This window comes from Accipiter gentilis, chromosome W (genome assembly GCF_929443795.1).
Source record: "Accipiter gentilis chromosome W, bAccGen1.1, whole genome shotgun sequence".
NCBI classification, from domain to species: Eukaryota; Metazoa; Chordata; class Aves; order Accipitriformes; family Accipitridae; genus Astur; species Astur gentilis.
Window position 1 is genome coordinate 14,173,177 of NC_064918.1, and position 18,367 is coordinate 14,191,543.

General features: G+C 39.0%; 2 protein-coding genes across 2 annotated transcripts in view; both read right to left on the reverse strand.

The window, feature by feature from the left end:
• The window catches only part of LOC126035287 (uncharacterized), a 546,802-nt gene that overhangs the window by 313,131 nt on the left and 215,304 nt on the right, over positions 1-18,367 (reverse strand). The gene's annotated exons all lie outside the window — the stretch shown is intronic.
• LOC126035290 (ADP-ribosylation factor-like protein 15) overlaps positions 5,108-18,367 on the reverse strand; it is a 278,079-nt gene continuing 264,819 nt past the window's right edge. Inside the window, exon 5 of the mRNA XM_049793722.1 lies at positions 5,108-8,432. Coding sequence (XP_049649679.1) covers positions 8,280-8,432 — 153 coding nt within the window. The 3' untranslated portion in view covers positions 5,108-8,279. The remainder of the gene's footprint in view (positions 8,433-18,367) is intronic.

Sequence of the window (18,367 nt, forward strand, 5' to 3'; positions counted from 1 at the left end):
AGTCATAAAACTGAACCTCAGAGCTAGTCCTCCTGTAATAGCTCCTGCTCTACTAAAAGATAAACCCATCATCAAAGATCAGTTATTGCATGAACCAGCAATCTAAAACAAAATATGCAAATATAGAAATGCAGAAAGATGGTGAGAAATGGGTTTTCACGCACACTCAGGTAGAGAGAAGCCACAATACTATGGCTCATCTGGAGAGAACTGATCCTTTTGAGTGCAAGGTGAACTCTATGCCTGCCTCAACAACCACTCTGAGGGCACACTTGCATGACTAAGAAGGGAATAGTATAAACAGGTGTGAACACCAAGGGTTTTTTTTTAAATTTTACATGCAGGCAGGAATTAAAGGATCAAATCAGTAACTGAAAACATTGATTAGTAGAGACCACCTCCTTCAGGCCTCAATCAGGTTAGATGTGAAGTGGTTCTCATAGATGAACTGCTTGAGAACAGGCAAATCACCAATATTCAGGTATTATAAAATGCCAGACTTAAAAGAGGAAACAGTTTTCTGTTTGATTTGACCCAAACCTAAAGGCAAATCTGCCTGCTGATTCTCTCACAAGCAATCAGAACAACAAGATTTACCATCCCAAAGCAGTTTTATGGAAGATTTCTACTCATCATTGAGAAAGGAAAAATCAAATAAGGGATTTTTTTTCTCTACAAACACTGTATGCATTTTCTTTAATGTCCAGGTCACCAATATGTCAACATATGAAAACATCACACAACATTTGACCTTGATATTAAAATTCTTCAGCGATCAGAAAGAACCACTAAAAATAGGCAAGATATTTATATAGCCCATGATAGTAGACTCCTATATTACAGGCACCTCTCAATGGAGACAGGCCTGAACCAAAACCTCAGGTCCACACATCAATCAGACCAAAAAAAGAAAACAAAAAGCCAATAAGCTAAAGTTCTGTCTCTGATCTCAGAGCTGGGGCTACCAGGAATGTTCCTGGTTCTGCTAAAGACTTTGATGCTTGAGTGTTTGGTACTCTTCATGCTACAGAAAAAAAAAAAAAGAAAAAAAAAGCTCTTTAGTCTGAAAGTGAGCACTAAAGTCAGCTTGTCATGTGAATGAAATGAGGGACCCCAGAGGAACAAAATCTCATACTGCTATCTTTGGGTAAACATTTGTTTGCAATATCTTTTTAAAATAATACTGTCAACTTCTGTGATTGATTGACAATTGCACCCCATTTATCACTAACAACTAAAATTATTTTTTCAGCAGTGGATCATGTTAATTGTGGAAGCCAATAGGGAGGAATGTGAGGTAAATGGTCTCAATACCTTTAGTATATGTGATGACTTTACCAGACTTGCAGTACTGTATTTACTGCAACCAAAAGGTCATGCTCTATATTTTAAAGGTAAACAGTGAACTTTCTGCATCAGTCACACTCCTGCAAATCATATACAAAAATATTTTTAGGAAAGGCAATTAGCTTTTTTTTTTTAATTAACCTTAGTTTCAGATACTTGAAGGAAGGCTTTCAACTTTAACTGACATGTGTAAAGCAGTAAAGATTGCAACTATCTCATTGGCAAACAAAGCAATTTAGTAAAGATGGACTAAGGCTGTTATAATTTATATTATTGACAATGAGTGCTCATTTCTTTCTCTGTAGCAAGGTAATTATTGAAGCAATGATGACAATGCATCGTTCATTCCACTGTTAAAAAAAGCAATTTCCCAGATACTGCAGTTTAATTGGTGTTAATTTTAAATGGTACAATCCAACTCACATCTTGGATCTCTACATCTTACAAAGACACCATACATAGGGACGCTATAATAAAATAATTCTGATATAGTTTTCCTAATAGACATTTGTTTTTACAAGCATTAAAAATACATAATTTTGATACTGGCAGAAATGTGGTCTTTGAAAGGTATACAATAACACTATGTAAAAGTTAAAAAAAATGGAATTTACTTGTATTTTGGGGGCATAACCTTCTCTGAGGATATGCTATTAAACATGGTAGTACACAAAGCCTGCTATGAGATGCACATGAAGCTTTTGTTTCAAAACATAGCAAGATGTACATTAGTGGAAAATGGGTATGTGCTTTCAAGTAAATGAGATAAGGTGACACAGGAAAGGAAATGCTATTTTAGTATATGCTAACAGAATGCAGAATGGATTAATTTCTAGAAAAGAAATTTTTAAAGTGTCAACCTTAACACACAGCAGGAATTGCTGCTTTAAAGGGACTGTGTGAAAGTTGACAGGCCCAAAATGTAACCTACCATAAAATTAAACTTTTTACAAAATGCCCTTTTGATCCTGAAAAAAATCTATCAACCTTCCAAATCCAACACTGTCACATTGTTAAAATACCAAGTACTTTGTCGTGTGATTGGCCATTAAACTTGGTTTGGTTTCAAAACTTGTATATGCAAGTTATGATTTTGCTCTCTCCTCCACACTGTCTTTAGGCCTATGCAAGATATTTATAGCATTTAGACAGTACCAGATCTTTTGTTTGGGATTTCCATGATTTAGCATTTCAGTTAGTGGCAATTGATAAAAAAGCTATAATATGAGACTTCTGTACTCCAATGGTAAATGTCTCCTTAGAAAGAGGGCAGTTCTTCATACATGAAAGCTGCCAAACCACAAAAGGATTTATTTTTGTCTTGTTTTACTTAATACATGCAAATACTTTCTAATGCACACTGAAATGCAATAAATTATAGTTACATGGCATAATGATAAAAATGAACAACAGCATTTCACTATTTCAAGGTGACAGGTAAAAAAGAAGTCCTGTGATTTCTGGTTTTATTTTTTTGTCAGTTTTATCTCACAAGCAAATAGTGAGAATTGAGAAAATTAATTGTGAATCACTTTCCTTATGTTGCACACAAGCATAACAGAAAGCTACATTTCATGCCTCTTATTAGCATGTGGGCAGGTTCTCAAATATAAATATAGATTTTTCATATGAGAGTAAATGTTTCTGTGCTTAGAAATTACACTATATAATAGCTTTTTATTTCAAATATGCTCCTTACCAAAACCAGGCTATTTTCAGGCAATGAGTCCCTCCATTCCCATAAAAATAGTATGGCTGGGCATGGATTATCTGTTATCCCTCCTCTTCATACCCTCAATTCTTAATTTTCCATAATTATCCCAAACCAGCACAGGACCTTTTGCTAAACACTGGACAACCAGATGATTAAAATCTGTCCCTTCTGTTCTCCCCACCTCATTGCCACAGAAAACTGGAGCTGCACAGACTACTGTTAGCACCAATATTCACATTTGAACATCTGCCTTTTCTAGACAGTTTCAGTGATTCAAAAATGAAGGCATATTTAAGACATCATAAATGGAAGTGCTCAACATGCTTGATACACAAATATACACTCCACAAATGAGGCTGTCCTGAATATATTCCATCAAAACCCACCAGAATACAACATATTACATTTTCCTATGAAATCTGGTGAATGAACAAGTACTATACAGCATACTTCTGCTTCTCTAAATATAGATGTGATAAAAGCTAAAATATAAGCAGCTAGTATTAAGCATAAATGTCTCATAACTAGTTAAATTAGACCTGATCTTCAGTCCAACCCACACAATTAAGTTAGTCAGTTCACCCATGAGGGCTGAGGATTGAGAAGGGTAATGATCTTTTTCAGTCTCTTCACCTAACAGAATTCAGCAGCCCTACTTGATTTCAGGGGTTCTTTTCAACTGCAGATACTGAAAAGGGTACGTTTTTTGTTTTCACATAGGATATGTGACTCTCTCTCATCCCCATGTTAACCTAGGCCCTGGATGACTAACCCTACAGCTGACACAAAACAATGTTTTTATTTGTTTGAACTATTAGGTCAAAGGGCTAATGAAAATTCTTTCAAGAGCTATCAAATGAGGCATGATTAGCAGTTTTTTTCAGTTCCTATTTATATGAAACAAAAGAATAAAGAAAATATTCCAAGTTTACAAATCTTTCATTTCCATCTCATTCTCGGTAAGAGGCAGCTTTAAAAATAATAAAATGAAAAAAGCATACCTCAGGAGCTGAATCAGCAACTCCAGTCCAGCTCAGCAGTGCTGTACTTCCATCAGCTGTTACAACTTGTGTTGTGAGAATCTCTTCTACTCAAACAGTGTTTGATGTTGTCTCAGCAAGCTTTTATTTTTCTCATAGTATTTTCCTTTGTTCAACTTCTGCAGCATTTTTTTGGTATATGTACATTGCTGTGTCATTTAATTAAAAAATAATTTCTAGTCATATAAACATGTCCCCCAGTTTAACATTATGGAATAATTTTATAAAGATTATTCCAACCTCTGTTCCAGCAATAAACCTGCAATAACTTTCAGATATGTTTCTGGAGTAACAACACCTTGCTGTGGAAATAAATCAGCCAATTTTTTGAAGTTTCTATATTTTTTAAATATATATATATATGCAAATGTGTAGCTATGTATAATTTAGCAATGCTTATACAGTAATATTTGTTTTTATCTAGGAGTAAATAATTTATTTCGAAGATTCCAAATCAAGGTAATACGCCATGCTCCCAAACTGGCCACTACTCAAGAAATTCAAACTTAGCAACTCAAGTCTACACAGTGTTTCTTTTCTTTTCTTTTCTTTTCTTTTCTTTTCTTTTCTTTTCTTTTCTTTTCTTTTCTTTTCTTTTCTTTTCTTTTCTTTTCTTTTCTTTTCTTTTCTTTTCTATAGTGGAAATCATGTATAAATCACAAACAGTACAAGTTCCTCATATCAGCAGTTGTCCACTTGAATGGGCCAGCTTCTGTATATAGACACTGTATTTTTAGTATAAAGTCAAGATAATATGGCAGTTAACTAATACTTTTAACTACAGTAAAGATACAAACTTTTGTAATATAAATTAATTGCCATTACAAAAAGGCAACTGTATTAACTAATATGGTACAAAAATCTGCAACTTCTATAAATATAATGAAATGCAAGAAGTTAACTAAAATAATAAATCACAGATTTTTGTATAGCACATTTGAAGAGGCAAGCTAAGATACATATGGAGCATTATACAGCAAGAAAGAATATAAAAACCCCACTAAGATTTAACTTTTATCCATACAAATGCTAGACGTACAAGTACAGGACACAACATGGAAGCAGTAAGATTACCAGCTCAGAGTGGGTAGACAAAGAAGTCTTATTGACAAGTTGTAAAGCATTAGGCAGCAGACAGAAGCTTGTCAAAACCAGCTGTTGTTGGATACTGATTGATAATGTTTTCATTCTGACAGCTGAGACACCGCAGACAGCCACAGGTCTGAGAAGAAGCCCAATGTGGGCACATACACATACACACACAAAGTAATTTAACGAATGTCTAAAGAACATTAAAACACAATATCTTTTTTAAAAAGACAATGTTCACTCCTTAATGAACTTGCATATAAAGTAGAGCCTACTGCCCAAGTTTATTTCTTCTAAATGATGAACACATGTGAAAAGTTTTTTAAAAAAGAAGCAATTGAAATTGGTCATCTGAATAAAAACTGCATGGTGCTTACATATTCTACCATAGCCAGAACATTCAAGAACATTTAGACAAGGAAGTGTGACATGAGCTGCTATGAACATTTTTAATCCCTCCATAAAAAAGTGAAGGTGTTTATACATGTTAAAAAGGTACACATCCATTAAGTCCATCCACAACAGAAAACCACAGAACTACATTCAAAGTAAAGTTAAGCATTGGTCTTAGCCTTAAGCAGCTATGAGGTATTGTTTCAACCTGTGGTGAGGAATGATCACTATATTAGTAAGAAAAAGCATATTCAAAATCATTTTGGAAAAAAAATAATCACTGCTCCTGTACAGTTGGCATTTTCCTAAAGAAAAAGCATTAAGCATCAAAAGGTCCTAGTCTAAGTGGACATTGAAGCATGCCAAAGCCATATTCTCATTGACTAGTTGGGCCTTTTGTATGTTAGTCATGTAGCACCTTCCAACAGTGCATAGTTGGGAAATCATGACCAAAAATATAACTCGGAAACTCTAACATCTTTGGACCAGACTTACTGATGGTACAAGTATAGTTCCAAGAATGCAATACAGTTGGGCTTATTTTCACTTGTTATACCTTTTGGTCTATAACATATGGGAAAGAAGGGGAAAAACAGTGAAAAAAATGTATCTCTCACCTTCTAACTAATGCTCAATGAAAAAGCAGTAAAAGCTCTAAATGCCTTTTTACCTCCCTAAACTGCCTGCCTTCTCTGGGAAATAATTCTTTCCTCCCCACCACTTCTTATTTGTCATTGTCCCTAAACAGGACAGAAATCCAGGGACCTTGTGGAAATCTGGGGACTCTGTAACCTCTAAGCTCATGTTAGCTAAGAGAGAGAGTTTGGAACTGTAAATCAGATCCAGTTCCTCTTTAAATCCAGGGAAAGGAGCCTCCTTAACCCATACAAGAGAAACTGATGGGCAGCTGGGTCCCATCTAAACTGTGCAGAGAGAACTGGAACCAACATAGGGCTCCTCTCTGTATTTTAAAATGAACAGTTCCAGTTCTTGGGTATTTCCAAGAGTATGAGGAGTGAGGTGACTGACCTGGCAGGAAAGAGAAGAAAAACAAAGCAAGAAGAGATGCCCTTCAGGCTTTCTGCCTATTCTATCACAAAATTAAACAAGGAGCTTACCAGCTCCCAATCCATGGAAACTGAAAAGTAAACAAAAAAACCTTATAAAAATATTTCGTTTAACAAAGAGTACAATTGCAAATAATAGAGAAATGGCTTTTATAAGCCTTTAAAAGCTGATCCTTTCTATATTCTTATTCCCAAATAAACTAGAGAGAAACTACAACAAACTTTAAACTTAAAAAATAAATGCTCAGAGTGGAAAGATATGTTGCTTAAAGCCCTGAAAAAGGAGTTACAAGTTTCAAAATACAAGCAGAATTGATGAGGAACCACTGACACATCACTACAGTTTGTGTTTGCAGACACTCATGCACAAGGGTAGCTGAATGCACAAGGCACGACATTCAAGGTGTGCACCACTCCAGTTACTGATCTGCACATACCCTGTTGTGACTGACTTAATGGTGAACCAGTGACCTGGCATGTTTCTTTAACAGATGAAATTGTTTTATAAGGTTTTAAAAAACAACAAAAGGCAGTAAAAAAACTGTAAACCTACAATGCGGAAAATTTGGAAAGAGGAAATATGCACTGTGTTACTGGAACCAAATGGGATTTTTCCAAATGTATTACAAATGTTCTTTCCAATGAATACATTTTTGTCTTTGTAACATTTAGCCTAGAGGAAGTTTAAAAGAACAAGTTATAATCCCTTGAAAAGAGAAGCTTATAGTACAAACACTGGAAGGTCCTTAATTATGGTATAGATGCCTTGGCACTGTTGCAATAACAGTAGTATTCTGTGAGTGAGTGATACAGGAGGCAATCCTTATTTAATATCAGTCACACTTCTAACTAGTAATAAAGCCTCCACAGCTGAATTAACAGATATTTGCTTTGCTTCTATTATGGAAAACTACTTTCAATGAAAATTATTACTTTATGCAATTTTTGTGCATTTTCTAAAAATATTGTTACTTAGACCACCTGCTTATGCCACCTATTCACAAATACTGTTACCCACACACATCTGTGTGCTAATTTCCCTTTCAGGAAAATTCCAGCAAAATAATGGTTCTGCCTTTGACAAGGTTATGCAGTGACTTTAGAAGAGGAATCAACTAACACATCAATTGTGTTTTCATTTAGTAAAACTTCAGACTAACCTTTGCATTAACATGAAACTCCTTGCCTTTAAGGTATCCTATTAAGGTTCTCAGTGGCTGTGCTTTCCAGACTGCAGGGTCAGTAAACAAGCTAATACAAATTAGTCTCACAAATCCTTAAGACATTAGTTATTTTTTAAAAAACAATGTATCAGTTAGAATTCCTCCTTTGCAGACTATGTTATTTTTGTGCGTGCAAAATTTCCTATCAAGGATGATGGTAACACAAGAAAGCAACATGTAGTGTGCAGAACTAGTGGTAAACCAAGAGGAACTCCCTATTTCAGTAGTGTAGACAACTTTACTGGAAATAGCTGTGTACCTGATTCACAGAATATTTATTTTAACAAAAGTACATTCTGCACTGTGTATGAACAACATATCACAGCACAGTCTTAATACCACACCATAATTAAGCTGTGAGCAGAATGAGCAGGTACAGTGATGCCTGGAGAACCACTCTTGTGTTTCACATTCTTGAAGGTTCGAAGTCTCTCTCTTCTAACAAATTTATAAGAATGGAGAAGCTGTCTTTTACTGCCTCCATATCATCCAAGGAGCAGGGTTTAAGAATCCAGCGCTTTCCATGTGCAAGTGGCTCAAGTTCAAAATATTTTTTGATCTATTAAGAAAAAAAAGAGACACCAATGTATTAATATTATAATGACAACACAATGTCTCTCATCTAAAAAAAAAAAAAAAAGCACCACCCAAAACATCAAAAAACAACATGTAAAAAGATCAGGATACTAATTTTTAGAATCTTGCCCACAGCTGTTCTTGTAATACAGGTTATATGATGTGATCTGAAAGTGTTTTCTTTAGGGATGAGTGACTTGCTTGGAAGCTACCATTCTACCCATACATTTAACAGCATGGGAGGTCTGGGGAAGAATTATACAAACTTAAGGCAAAGAGCAAAGCACATGAAACAAGTGTTCAAAAACATAGCCAAACCAGCAAAAGTAACTAAGAAATTTTAGGTTACATTTGTAATTCAATGTTAAAGCTGTATGTTTCATCATACTCTTATTGGTAAACACTTAAGATGCAGAATTTGTTTCTTAAATTAATTTTGTTTTTTAAATTAAACATAGAAGACTAGCACACTAATGTGATTAGAGTAGTAATAAGTATTATGTGAGACATGATGTTTTTCTATGATGGTCTTTGTTCAAAATCCAGCATGTTCCAGCAGACTTCAGCTGCTTATTAACAATACCTAATAATGCCTACAAAGAAGGAAGCCTTTTAATTAAACTAATTCCATTTTTATTTCTGAAGCAACCATGCAGCAAGGAGGCATAAGAATATGATGCAATATAGAATTGCAAGTTTTAAGGTGACTATAAGCCTTTGACAAAATAACTGAGGAAGATGCAGTTTCTTGGAAAGACCAAGCGTCACTGATGGTAATTACACCAACTGTCAAGGCAGAAACACAGACCCACAGAAAGACTGAGAAAGAAAAGATTTTAATTTAGTAGTATACTCCAATCACTTTTCAAAATAGCAAGTATAATATAAAAACATATTTGTGATCCTATTAATGCGTCTTAGGAGAAGACAGCAGTTTGCAGGTTATTTTGGTCCACAGATTACCATTTTCATAAAAATTTTAGTCTTTGATAGTATTTGATCCAAAAGTCTACTCCTGTTTGACTTGTCAAAACAGACATTTAGTTTTTACATCCAAAATTATATCCATCAATACTTGCTGTTGTCAACATACCAACAGAAATATTTAGTGCTGAAGTAGTTTCCATATTCTTGTTCCTTGTAATTATTGCCAAATATTCTTAATTTTCTTTTACCACAGACTGAGCCACAAATATGCAAAACAACAGGAACAGTTACTCGTATTGTGGTAGGCAGTAGAGGCCCTAGACAGGCAACTGGAGCCACACTGTGCAAGGCTCCATGTGCAGGGGAGAAAAAAAAAAGGCTTCCAAAGCCCAAACAAGCTGCAACATCCCTATGCAGCTCTTATAGTGTCTATACAACAGTTTTGTTTATCTAATAATGTATTCTAATAGAAGAAACCGACTGTAGTTGTATCAACTCACATAAATCAGAATACAACTGTGACAATGTGTCAGGAAGGGTTTCTTATTTTTTTAGAAAGGAATTTCAAGCAGAGCTTCTAGTAACAAATATCAGAAAAAAATGGTGGGTTTGAGATGGGAACTTCTGCTTCCCGCAGCTAAGATACAGGTGAAACCTTTTAAAATTGATTTCCAACAAAGCAGAACTGTATCAACAACAACATGCAAGCGCGGTACTTGACATTCACTTCCCCTCAAACAAATTTCAGAAAACACACAAGTTGAAATAAACGTGACTTCAAGAACCAGTATTTTAATATTAGCATACTTACTTTTTAGTATTGCTATCTCAGTACCATATTAGTATCTGAAATATTAGCATGGTTATATGTGATCAGAACCTAAATATTAATCCCTATAAGGGATATACTCCAACGTCTCCTGCAGCTGAAGTGACACCAAACTGAATTTACCCTGATTATGTTGTGCGATTTGGTATACTACCTATATAGAACTTGTTTAGCGTAACTTGCTTAGCATTAATAGCTAAATTTGCCGAAACCTTAGGTTGCGAGCTGTGAACTTTCACCTAGATATGTTGAACTTTTACCTAGTCAAGTAAAAAAAGGGCCCAGAGCTGGTTCAAGCCAGAAGATGAGGAAGCTACATTCATTAACAGAAGCTGCAACCTTAGAGATAAGAAAAGAAACGGCCCGCCTAGAGACAATGAAAGGACCCAATGAAGAACGGGAAGACCCCAGACCCTAATATTACTACTAGTCCAAACTGTCGCATGAGGGGTGGGGAATTTAGATTGTAAGGGTATAATTGCCCAGGGATTTCTTTGTTTGAGGTCCCTCTTCGGAGGCACCCAGCTCGAGCTGTAGCACTATTAATAAAAAGGACTTTATAGAAGAATCTCCTTTCAGTTTATTGATTAAATGGAAACCTAGAGTCAAACCCTGTTATGGTGGCTGGTATGTGTAATTTCCATAACAGTTAATATATTGAATTAATGGCACTGATCATAGTATTGGAGAAGCAGGGTAAGAAAGCTCTCTTACCTGTTTCAGTAACAGCCTCCTTGACTGCTAAATAAGGGGAGAAAGTAAAAGCTCCACAGAAACATAACAAAGCAAGGTGTCAGTGCAGCTAGCTGATGGAGCAGCCTGCTGGTGTTAAACTGACAAATACAGTTGAGTAATTTGAGATGTTTCCGACCCACAACCCAGAGGATGTCCACCACACCCCCTCTACTGTAAGACTATTACCATCAACCCCTTGAGCTCACTGAAGTCTGTCTGCAATCTTATTTACATAGCCTCTTGAACTAAGGCTATACCATATGAAGAAATTATTAGGAAAAGGCCATTACATTGTAAGGAGAGTACTTGGGTTTTAAAGCACTGTTGTGGTTTAAACCCAGCCAGCAACTAAGCACCACGCAGCTGCTCACTCACCTCCCTCATAGTGGGATGGAGGAGAGAATCAGAAGTGTAAAAGTGAGAAAACTCATGAGCTGAGATAAAGACAGTTTAATAGGTCAAGCAAAAGCTGTGCACACAAGCAAAGCAAAACAAGGAATTAATTCACTACTTCCCATCGGCAGGCAGGTGTTCAGCCATCTCCAGGAAAGCAGGGCTCCATCACACATACCGGTTACTTGGGAAGACAAACATCATTACTCCAAATGTCCCCCACCTTCCTTCTTCTTCCCCCAACTTTATATGCTGAGCATGACATCATATGGTATGGAACATCCCTTTGGTCAGTTGGGGACAGCTGTCCCCAGCTGTGTCCCCTCCCAACTTGTGCACTCCCAGCCTACTCGCTGGTGAGGTGGTGCGAGAAGCAGAAAAGGCCTTGACTCTGGGTAAGCACTGCTCAGCAGTAACTAAAACATCAGTATGTTATCAGCACTGTTTCCAGCACAAATCCAAACCATAGCCCCATACTAGCTACTATGAAGAAAATTAACTCTATCCCAACCAAAACCAGCACAAGCATTAAATATCTAAATTTCTGTTTCAGCAGTAAACCAGCATCAATTGATTTAATAAAACAATTTTTGCAGAGATATTATTTTTTTCAATGTCCAACGTTGATTAAAATTTATTTTTCCTATTTCTTGGTGTGTTATCAAAATGTAACAAAAGCAGCAATGTGCTGTCATTATTTTCCACACCTAAGGAACAGCTAAGAGTATCTGCATTAATAGGCCCTAAATGAATGCTGAAATTAGTGATCATTAAGCAGTGGCTTTTGAAATGGGAAGTTTTGATAATGGCATGAAAGCACAAGTGCTTGTATTCACATAAGTAACAGCTATTTTGTTCATACCTACAGAGAAAAAAGATTTGCTAGATGACTTGCCTCTAATCCAAATATAGAAGAATAACACTAACTGGCTTACAAATAATAAATAACTAAACCAGAAGTAGTACAGAAGTGATCTTCCACAACCTAAGGGACACTGTGTGGTATGTTACTATATTTCCTCATTTAAACTTCACACTACAATGGAGTTTACTAAACCCCAGAGCTTTGCAAGCAGGCTCTACTACTTTGGAAGTTCCAGAAAGAAGTTTGCAGACACAAATATTTTCCAATTTACTATAACTTCTCCCCCCTTTAACTCAGAAGATGTCATTCAGTTCTAAAAACAAGTAAGTTTTTTCAGACTTAAAAAGGAACCCTTTTTTACATGAAAGAGAGAAAAAACCTACACAAAAATAGACCAACACAATCAGATGCCCAACACTGTTTATACAGTTGAGTTTTCCACTGGAATACTCTCAGCTCTCCATCTGCTTTCCTTTCTTTTCTATAGTTGCTTTCTGCCCCAATGGCCATCATTCACACTTGTTCCCTACCAGATTTCCTACAAGGATGCACACTAATCACCAAAAATGTCTGAAGGAAGCTGAAATTCTCTGAATGCTAACCTAGGTAGTTCTTGCATAATAAAATACTCAGCAGTAACTATTTTACAGCTCCCTTCAACTGCACTAGTACTAAAGGGGTACGTTCCTAAGAGGAGCTCTTTTGTCTTCCTCTTGCATAAATGGTGAAAAGCTTTCTGTCTGTTAATGGATGCCAAAGCAAAATATAAAGATTCAAACATGCTTCAGATGTCTGACATATTAGACGTACATTTACATACTGGCTTTTCATTTTTAAGTGTTTACTTTGGGATTGCTAAATTTTTAAGATATAACCTTAGAAGAAAATACAAACAATTAAATCCACATAATTTTAATACTTCTTTGCTATTTTACAGGATCTCAGTGTGTTTTGACTCTACATGGGGGCCTTGTTTTATAGAGAAGCTGACACTGTATTTATGCCACATTCTGAAGTCAATAAAATCTAACTACACATTTGCAGTTATTCCCACTCTTCCCACACTCCACCTTCTAAGTCCTATTCTACTAGCACAATACACTAAGGATATGGTTATCAAATGTTGCTCAACCTACATGCTAGAAAAGTCAAGACACGATAAAAGGACTGATGCCCATGGCCTCAGCTGGTGTAAATTAGCATAGCAGTATGGAACCGATGTTACCAAATCAATCTACTTCAGCTGAGTAACCAGGCCATGCTGAAAGCTTTTACATGTCAGCATTCAGTCAGCGGCAAGGCCAGCAGAGGTAACGGTAAGTGGGCGGCTAAGCGCTAGATTGAGGCAGACAGGGAGGTTCCCGAGGCCCAGGAGCACCGGGGAAGAGTGGAGGGACCCGGCCAGAGCCTGCAGCTCTTGTGAGAGAGGCTGACGTGGCGTGGGCATTGCCAGGGGCATCCGTGGGAGATTTAAACAGCCCTGAGGAGCTCCAGTGACCAGGGCGTGGCGCGGCAGTTCGTGCAGGTAAGGAGAAGCCCCCCCTCTCCCTTGCCCAAGAAGGCTACTCAAGCGGTGGGCATCGGCCCAGAGGGAGACCCAGCTATGGTTGCCACTCACGGGAAAGCCATTCTTAGGAAAAATGTGGCAACCCAGATGAAGCTCCCATGTAATCATACAGCTATCCAGGCCTCTGGCTGCAGGGAGTGCCTGAGTCTGTCACTGATGACAGAGGGCAGCGGGGACACCTCTTGTGTGAGGTGTGACCAGGTGGATGATCTGCTCAGCCTGGTGGTAGAGCTGAAGGAGGAAGTGGAAAGGTTGAGGAGTATCAGGGAGCGTGAGAGGGAGATAGATTGGTGGGCCCACACCGTACCATCCCTGAGGCAGAGGCAGCAGATGGAGGCTCCGCAAGAAGCAGAGGTTCCCCTGCCCTCTTGCCACCAGGCAGGAGGGGACCTAAGAGATGGAGGGGAATGGATACAGGTCCCTGCTCGGAGAGGCAGGCAAATCCCCTCCTGGTCTCCCTCACCTTCCCAGTTGCCCCTACACAGATGGTATCCAGCTATCTCAAAGGGGTAAAAGAATCCTTGCTCATGAGTTGGCAGGGCTCATAGAGAGGGCTTTAAACTAGGTTTGAAGGGGGTAAGGGATAAAACTAGGTGCACCAGAGATGAGCCTGGGGGAAGTATGCCGATGTTGGGGGTGGATTCGATAGGCCAGGTCAAATGCATCTATGCCAACGCATACAGCATGGGCAATAAACAGGAGGAGCTGGAAGCCATCGTGCAGCAGGATAGCTATGACTTAGTAGCCATCACGGAAACATGGTGGGATGACTGACATGACTGGAGTGCTGCAATGGATGGCTACAAGCTCTTCAGAAGGGATAGGCAAGGTAGGAGAGGTGGTAGGGTGGCTCTCTATGTTAGGGAGTGTTTTGACTGTACAGAGCTACACGACTGTGATGACAAGGTGGAGTGCTTATGGGTGAGGATGAGAGGGAAAGCCAATAAGGCAGATATTGTGCTGGGAGTCTGTTATAGACCACCCAACCAGGCTGAAGAGATGGATGAATCATTCTACAAGCAGCTGGCAGTAGTCTCAGAATCGTGTGCCCTTGTTCTCGTGGGGGACTTTTTAACTTTCCAGACGTCTGCTGGAAGTACAACACAGCAGAGAGTAAGCAGTCTAGGAGGTTCCTGGAGTGTGGGGAAGATAACTTCCTGACACAGCTGGTGGGTGAGCCAACCAGGGGAGGAGCCTTGCTAGATCTGTTGTTTACGAACAGGGAAGGACTGGTGGGAGGTGTGATGGTCGGAGGCTGTCTTGGGCTTAGCGACTTTGAAATGATAGAATTCTCAATTCTTGGTGAGGCAAGGAAGGTGGTCAGCAAAACCACCACTATGGACTTTCAGAGGGCAAACTTTGGCCTGTTCAGGAAACTGGTTGAGAGAGTCCCTTGGGAGACAGTCCTGAAGGGCAAAGGGGTCCAGGAAGGATGGACATTCTTCAAGAAGGAAATCTTAATGGCTCAGGACCAGTCTATTCCCATGTGCCACAAGTCAAACTGCCGAGGAAAACGACCGGCCTGGCTGAACAGGGAGCTTTTGCTAGGAGTCAAGAAAAAAAGGAGAGTTTATCATCTCTGGAAGAAAGGGCGGATAACTTGGGAGGAGTACAGGGATCTTGTTAGATCATACAGAGAGGAAATTAGAAAGGCAAAAGCTCAGCTAGAATTCAATCTGGCCGCTATTGTAAGAGAAAACAAAAACTGTTTTTACAAATATGTTAACAGTAAAAAGAATCCCAAGGAGCATATCTATCCTTTAATGGATACAGAAAGGAACATTGCCACCAGAGATGAGGAAAAGGCTGAGGTACTTAATGCCTTCTTTGCCTCAGTCTTTAATAGGAAGACCAGTTATACTCGGGGTACTCTGCCCCCTGAGCTGGAAGGCAGGGATGGAGAGCAGAATATACCCCCCTTAATCCAGGAGGAAATAGTTAGTGACCTACTACGCCACCTGGACACTCACAAATCTATGGGACCAGATGGGATCCATCCAAGAGTACTGAGGGAACTGGCAGAGGTCCTTGCCAAGCCACTCTCCATCATCTATCAGCAATCCTGGTCAACAGGGGAGGTCCCAGAGGGCTGGAGGTTTGCAATGTGATGCCCATTTACAAGAAGGGTCAGAGGGAGGATCCGGGGAACTACAGGCCTGTCAGTCTGACCTCAGTACCAGGGAAGATTATGGAATGGTTTGTCTTGAGGCAACTCACATGGCAAGTCCAGGGCAAGCAGGGGATCAGACCCAGTCACCATGGGTTTACAAAAGGCAGGTCCTGCTTGACCAACCTGATCTCCTTCTATGACCAGGTGACCTGCCTAGTGGATGAGGGAAAGGCTGTGGATGTTATCTACCTGGAGTTCAGCAAGGCCTCTCACACTGTCTCTCATGGCATACTCCTTGAGAAGATGGCGTCTCATGGCTTGGACAAGTGTACTCTCACTGGGTGAAAAACTGGCTGGATGGACGAGCCCAGAGGGTTGTAGTGAATGGGGTGAAATCCAGTTGGCGGTGGGTCACAATTGGTGTTCCCCATGGCTCGGTGTTGGGCCCTGTTCTCTTTAATATCTTTATCAATGATTTGGATGAGGGGATTGAGTGCACCCTCAGCAAGTTTGCAGACGACAACAAGTTGGGAGGCAGGGGTTGATCTGCTTGAGGGTAGGAAGGCTCTACAGAGGGATCTGGACAGGTTGGATCGATGAGGCAAGGCCAATTGTATGAAGTTCAAAAAGGCCAAGTGCCGGGTCCTACACTTGGGTCACAACAACCCCATGCAGCGATACAGGCTTGGAGAAGAGTGGCTGGAAAGCTTCCCCACAGAGAAAGACCTGGGGGTGCTGGTTGACAGATGGCTGAATATGAGCCAGCAGTGTGCCCAGGTGGCCAAGAAGGCCAACGGCATCCTGGCCTGTGTCAGAAATAGTGTGGCCAGCAGGAGCAGGGAAGTGATTGTTCCCCTGTATTCGTCACTGGTGAGGCCACACCTTGAGTACTGTGTTCAGTTTTGGGCCCCTCACTACAGGAAAGACATTGAGGTGTTGGAGTGTGTCCAGAGAAGGGCAACCAAGTTGGTGAGGGGCCTGGAGTAAAAGTCTTATGAGGAATGGCTGTGGGAACTGGGGCTGTTTAGTCTGGAGAAAAGGAGGCTGAGGGGAGACCTTATCACTCTCTACAACTACCTGAAAGGGGGTTGTAATGAGGTGGGTGCTGGTCTCTTCTGTCAGGTGGCTGGAGATAGGACGAGAGGAAACGGCCTCAAGTTGCGGCAAGGGAGGTTTAGGTTAGATATTAGGAAAAATTTCTTTACTGAGAGGGTTGTCAAGCATTGGAATAGGCTTCCCAGGGAAGTGGTTGAGTCACCATCCCTGGAGATATTCAAAAAGTGCATAGACAGGGTACTCCAGAACATGGTTTAGTGGGCATGGGTGATGGTTGGACTCGATCTTGAAGGTATTTTCCAACCTAAATGATTCTATGATTCTGTGTTCTATTACTGAACCTCATCTAGCCAGTTCACAACACACATGAGCATAAGACATATAGGAAAACTTAGATAATGTAATATACGAATACAGAGTAATTTCTATCTATTACTCAACATGAAAAAAAGCTGCTTGAAAGTATTATTTTTCACTTGAATTCAAAATTTTAATACTGAATTTCACCAACACAAAAAGGCTTCCAACCCACTCTGATTAACCTGTTGTAAAGAAATACAAAATGCAGGCAGTCACTTATATTATCAAGCTGTATTGAGAGAATTTAATGGATAAAATGTTTTTTTATCCATTGCTGTTTTACTGAAGAATTTTGCTGGGAATAAAAAAAACTGTAATAACATGTGTATATTATATCTAATCAAAAGCTGCACAGCCATGTCAGTGCTCTCACTAATCTGAATTTTTCGAAGACATTCACAGGATTAAGCAAGTACTACTTCAAGAGGGTGACTGGTGGAGGTATGAATTAAATTAAAATTACCTAATTTGCTGAATACATATACTAGCCACAAGAAATGGTTCATTCATTTATCTCAAATCTGCATGAACAAGAAATGCAGTAATAACAGGAGATTGGGGTTCCCCATATTCATATTGCAAATGTTTCATTGAGCTGTGATGCTGAGATCACATTTTTGGAATCCATAAAAATCTGCCTTTTGGAGCAACAGTTTAGAAGACCCAGGAGAGAAAGGCAATTTTGATTGCTGAGTCCATGAACAACAGAAGAGCTGCCTGTAACAGTGACTAAAGCATGCACAAATTCAATATCTTTGGAGAAGAGAAAAAGGCAGAAGTCCATCACATAGCATTAAGTTTTAAAAAGGGAAACTACATCAAATCAGTAACTTAAAGAAAATTATCTGTGCAGCTAAAAAGGTAAAATGCTTGCAGGTGACATAGAAAAAAATACCATAATTAGAGGCTCAGAGTATATTTATATTGCTACAGAAGAGTTTAAAAGAAAAAAAAAAGCTTTCAACAGTTGTAATAAGGAAAAGGATGGCATTAGAGGTAGAAGAAGTCATGTTTAAAAAAGGAAAACAGAAAACAAAAGAAATGAAATTCTGGCGAATTAAATAGAAACCACAAAT